This window comes from Montipora capricornis, chromosome 6 (assembly GCF_036669925.1).
Source record: "Montipora capricornis isolate CH-2021 chromosome 6, ASM3666992v2, whole genome shotgun sequence".
Lineage (NCBI taxonomy): Eukaryota > Metazoa > Cnidaria > Anthozoa > Scleractinia > Acroporidae > Montipora > Montipora capricornis.
The window spans coordinates 31,096,555-31,103,965 of record NC_090888.1 but is presented as its reverse complement, the minus strand read 5'-3'; the positions used below and the strand labels follow the sequence as shown (position 1 = coordinate 31,103,965).

Genomic DNA, 7,411 nt, shown 5'->3' with positions numbered 1-7,411 from the left:
ATTCTGGACAGAAGTAATTAAATGGCTTGGTGATCAAGGTGTTAAGATTCAAAGGCTCTCACTTAAAGATATATTGTTTGGGATCTTCTCTTGCGAAGATGAATTATAAGTAAACCATATCTTGTTGTTAGTGAGACAAGTTCTCTACTCTTGTAGATGCAACAAAAAGTTACCCCGTATTAGGGTACTTATCGCAAAAATTAATATGGCATATCAACTTGAGACAATGATTGCCAAGTCAAACGTTGATCGACTCCCTGTTCACAACTCGAAGTGGGGCAAATATGTAAATATCCTATCAGACTGATATTCTTGTACCTTGTGTATTGTTCTTAGTCTAATGCGATACTCTTGAGGCTTAGGAAAGCGGTGTATGTGTGTCATAAGTATAATATAGTATGCATTAAATGAGAGTTATGTGGTTTAGTGTAAGGTTCTCTGTGCAGTAGATGTAATCAATATGAAAACAAATAAACAGTATTAAAATACAAAAATATATCAACACTGTCAAATGGAAGCATTGTAAAGTATAGAGACGCAGTCCACAGTTTGCATAACTGTTGAGACTTCTCCCAACTTCCCAAGAGTGTTTTCAAAGATAATTCGACAAATGAAGGAAAATGCTGGTTTTTTACTTAAGTGAAATAGGTTTTCTTGATACACGCTCATATTTCCTACCAGCCAATCAAAAGGCTTGTCTGACAATATACATAACCAATCAAATTTTGTGCAAAGTCACAGCCGTGTTTCCATACTCTCATACTATCCTAATTATTTAAAAAAATTCATATTGCCTAGAAAATGCCCCAAGTTGAAGCAAAAAAATGGGCTGGGTTTATTATTGAGTTCTATGACCATGCACTCAGGGAAATTTAATCAAATCAGAGTTCTTAAGTGGTGATGACATAGAAACAAACATTTTTGCAATTATGGGCTTTGTTAGGATACGTCTGAAAGGCCTGGTTCCCAAAAATTAGCATTATGGGGCAAATTGTCTCGCAGACACCAGTCCTGTCTTGCTCTGATATTTGACTCCATAAAAATCCTTCTAAATTTGACTTGGTTCCTGTCATGAACTTAGTGACATTTAGAAGTACTAGCTTGCTCTGATGACTCCGTACAAATCCTTTTAAATTTGACTTGGTTCCTGACGTGAACTGAATGAAATTTAGAAGTTACTAGCTTGTATGGAGTCATCAGAGAATAACTGGGCTAATATCTCAGACATTTCCCCGTGAAATAATAATTTTTTGTGAGCGGGCCTTGTGGATTTGTCTAGACTCTTATCGACAACGGGAAATTAGCAAATCAGATTGGGAGATTGCAAGCAATTGTGGTAAAACAATATGTAGTTACTTAAAACATAGCTACAAATTTCTCAAATGTGATTTTAGCATTAATAGGGCAGTGTATTTGCACTGTAAGTGTGCCATTGTGCACACTGCAAGAGGGCAGTTGAATTTAAACAAGTCCCTTTTTATGGCATCTCATAGACTGAGAAAGATGATTTGTTTTTCCTGTTCACTTAATCTTTTTTGTTTGTTATAGATACTATTAATCGGCAACAGGACTTCAAATCATCCAATTCCTTGTTATTATTATCACACTCGTGATGAAACAAATTGGACTCCCACAGTGTGGTGGTGTGAACTTGTTAATCACCCGTATGATTACATACCAAATTTGAGTCCACTCAGTCCAGTTAACATCATTAATAACCTATGCCACCACTTTATAGGATGTTACAATTGTGATGGCTTTGGCCATATAACCAAAGTCTGCCCAAGTGAGGAAGGAGGTAAGACTACAATGTAAGTGAATCATGAAGTTGTTTTTGCTGACATATAAATATCAACCCGTTGATTCCTGGGAATTTGCCATTGACGAGTACAATCGTCTGTTGTTAGAGTGAGAAGAATACTAAGTATGGTTGGTTCACGCCGGCTTGGGAGTTAAAGGGGACATTGTAATTAACCCACTCACTCACAGGGGTTCCCCATTGACAAATAAAATTGTCGTTGGATAGAGTGAAATACTAAGTATGGCTGGTTCAGGCCGGCTTGGGCATCAAAGGGTTAATCTTTACTCTTATTTGTACTTACAAGTAGAAATGGAAAGATTACAGTGTTATCGCTGTAGGGGGTGGGGGCACAAAAAGTCTTTGTGTCCCACCCCCAGGCCCAGGCCTCAGCGGAAAGCAGCCAAACAACAAGGTATTAAGTTCAACATTTATGAAAATGAGACTATACAATAAATAGAGTCCATAAACAGGTTTCACAACCGGAAAGTGTATGTTGAACTGTCTTTCAACGAGAAAATATGCTCTATTGCTACTATACATAAATTGCTTTGGTGTGCACACCAATAAATAAAATGAAACCTGGTTAGCAGTAATATCATAGATCAGTTACTTTTGCCATCTATTTTGGAACATTTTCTAGATATTTTGATGGAAGTCAAGTTTAATTTTCACCCAACTTCATAACCTCCTAATGTTGTTTTTTGTCCTCTTGGTAGAAATCCTAACAACAACCCTAAAAATGTTACTTGGGATAATGTTACAAAATTAAACTTGGAATAATTTGTTTCCACCTTTGCCCTTGACTATATCACTTAAGGGCCCACTGACGTATTTTTTGGGATGCGTTGCTAAGGGTGTAATAGTTAAGAAATTTGAGAGAATTTGGCATTATTTTGGTCAGTTTCCAACTTTTGTAAACCAATGACCCTAAATATGACGTCATCATGCCACGCCCATGGTCACGTGACCAATAAAAGAAAACTCTAAATTTGTCTCCGTGCTACGCAATTTGGGTATTTAATTGATGGTTTCATAATTTGTATTCGTTTTTGCATACAGCCAAGCATGGTTTTCTTTTTATTTTGAAAAATGTTCTTTTTAAAGACATAAACGATACTGAAATTCTCATAACTTTTTCAAAAAAGATGATTTTAAAAAATCAATGCTTAGCTATATTCTGTATTTGGGGGTGAAACGTGCCATGTTAAAAAAAAATTAATTCAATTTAAAACCGCTGAAAATTTAGATTTCTTTCTCAAACCGGAAGTCAGTTCGTTTACGCATGCGCAGTTGATCTGGGAACGAGCGCGAGGAAGGGCGAGGAAAAACCTTCGATGCAGACAACAGTTCGGGCGGTGATCTTCGCTCGCTTTTTTACTTTTGCATCATGTAGCAGCCAAAATATGAAACGTATGTGTGGGAAAGGTGTGTGAAGGAATATTCAAACATTTCGTTTCTCTACGGATTTCATTGAATGAAAATAATGGAGGCGATGGACAAGTCATAATGCACGGCTCAACCATGCTACTCGGTCGGAAGACGTGAGCCTATTTCGTGTTCCTTCCAACGCTTTGTCAAGTTAAGGATGCTTATTGTATAAAAGTGTTTGTTTATGCTAATTTCATCATGAGACGAACTTTAGTTGTGTTATTCGTCCCAGACAAGAAACATTTGCCAACCGCATGGAACCTCGAAAGTGTACGTAGCTGAATATTAATGTTCTGTCCAGTGAGCAGCACAAGTACGTTCATTAGATATTGATTTACATGTGCTGAGTAGTTTTTCAGCTTTGAAAAATAATAATTATTATTGTTTAACACCTTGCTTTTTATCAGTTCAACACAGGCCCTTAGAAATTATGTATATTGTTTATTAAACTTTCGTATATTTCGATTGTGGGCACAGTGACAATTTGTTTGGGTAGCATTTGCATACAGCCAAAACATGTTTCCCACAGTTTCACAGAACTGAATTACATTCCCATTTGTTGGGCTTCAAATTGTGCAGAAATTGTTACCCAGGTTTTTCCCCAAGTGTGAAAATTTTGAATTAAACGTCTGTCCTGACTCTATATCAGGAAAAACCTATAAAGAATCTGTCTAGTCAACTTTTTCAGTGAAAACAAGATTCTTTTACAATCTGAGAACATCACAAACACCATTTTCCTATGGCTGAAAGAAATAGGCTACCAACTTCTGGATGCATATTGAGGAAAGACCCTTTGCCTGCAAAAATTTCATAAATTTGTCCTTGTCTGGGAATGTTGCTCGCAGGCTTTTAAGCTGGTTGAAATCAAATCCCTGTGTTGCAATTTTCTTGGCCATAGTGCCAGATATTGCACTTCCAAATTTCAGCAGTAGCAGCTTGGTCCGTTCTCTAATCTTCACCATGGACTTGTACTTATTTTTTTGCTCAAGTGGACGGCGTAAGAAGTGCTCGTGTTGGTCCTTAAGATCTTTTAGCTGTGTGCAAAATAGCACGTCCCTCATTGCCTCTACATCAGCCAGTGCTCTGTGAGCTAGAATATAGAACATTGTACAAGTTACGCATATGATTGCTTTTCATTTTACCATTGACTTCAGAGACAAGTGATTAATCCTGTGTTACTACTGTATGTACTGTTATTTCTATTATCATGCAGTGTTTCCACCAGACTGCACCATTGCGGAATCCCGCATTGTAATCAGAGATGGCCCCCAGAGAAATTTGGCCTTTTTTTTTTTGACAAGGCTGCAGGCTTAACACAGGCATAGTATTTAAAAAGCCATCTCAGGGCTCAAAATTGAGACCGATACAGTTGCCAATGCAATCAAATCCCTCTGGCAATTTTCTTAGCCATCATGCCAGATATTGCACTTCCAAATTTCAGCAGTAGTAGCTTGGTCCTTTCTCTAAACTTCACCATGGACTTGTACTTATTTTTTGCTCACTTCCCAAATTCAGGTCTTTACAGTTTACTCTCCCTGAATATGTAACCAGATTAATAAATGCAACTTCTTCTTTTGAGTTACATGTAAAGAGATTTTTCAATAATAACTACCATCATTTTGTGTATTGGGGAAGCATTAATTACCTTTAAATTGTGCATTAGGAAAGTACAGGGCATGCAATGCTGGCATGCCAAGCTTCTGCTTTTTATCTAGGGGAAGTTTCCCTAGTTTCCTCAGCTGTAAAATGAAACAAACAAAATTGTAAATTTATATACATTTTGGATAGTACAACTCAAATCACTACATATTTTTTATTGTTTAAATTCTGATGTCATTAATTAATTATTAATATATTCTAAAAGCCACATTATTGTTTAATGTGAACTATTTACTTTGTTTGATCTAAACTTACAGCTCGCAAGTTGAACAGTGTATCCCCAAAGAAGATGTGGTTAAATAGCTTGGTGGTGAGCAATGGATATCTCCTTTCGATTTCCATGTAAAGAAGAGGAAAGTCATAGACAAACCCATTGTGTGCAAGAAGTACTAGGAATTAAATAGAAATGAAAATAAAAGATTTTGACACAAAACAATGATTTGAATTGTTTTACTGGTAAGAATCTTGGTGGGATGCATGTACATGTAACCTGTATCACTGAAACGTACCTGTGTGTAATTCTTACAATGTAGATGCTGACACTTGTAACCACTACACCTCACAAAAAACTGCTTCAACAACCATAATACTGACTGTGTGCTACAATTCTAGTTGTTTTCTAAATTACCTGGGAAGTATTTTTTGTTTGTCTTTGCTGACACTTCCTCTGTGAGATTTGTAAGCCATGATACAAATCTAGGCAAAACTTCAGAAAGCTTTGGTTGTTGGATAAGGTCGGTTTGCTTTATGCCACATTTTCTGACCACTGAAAGGAAACAGGCACACAGTGGTTATAAAGTAGTCTGCAAGAGGAGATGCCTTTTCCGGCTTTTGTTTCACCTGCCTCGAAAAGAAATCTTTTTGCGGTGTGTGAAACAAAAACCTGGAAAGGTGTCTGTTCTCGCAGGCTACTGGTAATAAAATTATTAAAATATTAGAAATGAAACTGACCTAAATAATATCCAAAAAATAACCGTTATTATAGGAATAACAATATGGCTGACCAAAGTCTGTCATTTCTTCTCAATAATGTTGTACATTTTGTAATCAGTGATATTCCAATAACTGTTGGTATCCAGCAAAGGTATGCCATTATCCAGAGAGCTTATTTGTCACATGCATTTGTTTCACAAATTATCGTCTGATTTTTTAAAAATCATTGGTAGTACTTTTCCCTTCAATTATTCATTAATTGTTTCTTAGTATTGTTATTGATGGGAAAATAATTAATTTTGTACACAATGTCATGTGTAGCTGATGACTTGATTGAAACTAAACTCCATAGCAACCTAAAGGTAGGCTTTGTATGGGAGTTACTCTAAAACATTGTTTCTACCTGGGGCTGCTATCCTTCTGGAGGTATTGACTAATGAATGGAAAGATTTTTCCAGATGAGTTTCCACATTGTTGGCAAGAGGTTGCAGCACTGCAGCAATTTCTACAATGTGGTCCTTGTAAATGGATCCACCAGTGCCTTCACAATCATACAAGAAATACAAAGGGGAAGGATTGCCTTGTAGCTCATCTCCACGCTCATCGTCGCTGCTGTCTGTCACTGGCACACCGTCACTGCAGTCTGGCTCTGGAAAACTGTCACTGCTATCACTGAATTCTGATTCAGAGCTGTTGTCATCACATCCACCTGCAGAGTATTTTGTTGTGATGGAAACAGCCTTCAGGGATGTCATATATTCTTTCTCTTTCTCATGTTTTTTCATCTTGTTCCTTTTGTTTTCATTTCTACATGTACATGTACATACAGTAAAGATGCATGAGATGAGTATTATGTTATTTATATAAACAGTACCAGTACTTTCTATCAAACAACTCAATGAAATAAGCTTAGGATGAGTACATACAGTGTTTACATGTGTACACATTGAAAGGATAGTGACACAAAAATTAACCTTTTCTTTTGGTAATCTGGTGAATTTCGTTTCCTGATGTCTTCGTCAAATTGTTCTTGACGTTGAATAACATACTCAATGGCTTTCTTTGGCATTGGCACTGAAAGTAGTTGGAACAAGAGAACTATCCATATTGGACCAATATTCTAATAAAGAAATAGTAATACATTTATTCAGTATACTATTGCAATGTTATTATATTTTGGTGAAGTTTCAGACTGAAAAGTACATCATGTTATATCATGAACTCACATCCTATTTCTTTTGAAATATGCATAAAAATAGCTTTACATGAGACTTTGAAAAGTTGAGATCAAAACAGGAGTTGTATTGTATTCCATTTTAAGGGAAAAGGTCACCTTTATTAATGATTCTTACGATCTGCATACACGTTTGTGCTTAGCTACTCTAGGTGTTACTGACAGTAAATATAGTAGTGTACAGTAGGTACAGTGACCTTGTGTGGTATTGACATGTTTGTCTTACACTGGTAGTGTACAGACCCAAGGTCAATCCTTTTCCCCATGTATGCAAGTGCGATGCCATGGTATCCCTCAGGGATGTTGTTAGTGATTCGTCCCTCCAAGGTAATATATTCCTCAGGTCTTGTGGCCAT

General features: G+C 36.6%; 1 protein-coding gene across 1 annotated transcript; it reads right to left on the bottom strand.

The window, feature by feature from the left end:
• Positions 1 to 3,966: 3,966 nt before the first annotated feature.
• LOC138053627 (uncharacterized) lies at positions 3,967 to 7,411 on the bottom strand. Its single transcript, XM_068900227.1, has 7 exons — positions 7,282 to 7,411; positions 6,796 to 6,895; positions 6,225 to 6,628; positions 5,517 to 5,654; positions 5,144 to 5,277; positions 4,875 to 4,968; positions 3,967 to 4,319 (listed from the first exon to the last, which is right to left on the bottom strand). Exons 1-7 carry the CDS (start codon positions 7,409 to 7,411, stop codon positions 3,967 to 3,969), a joined length of 1,353 nt encoding a protein of 450 aa, XP_068756328.1.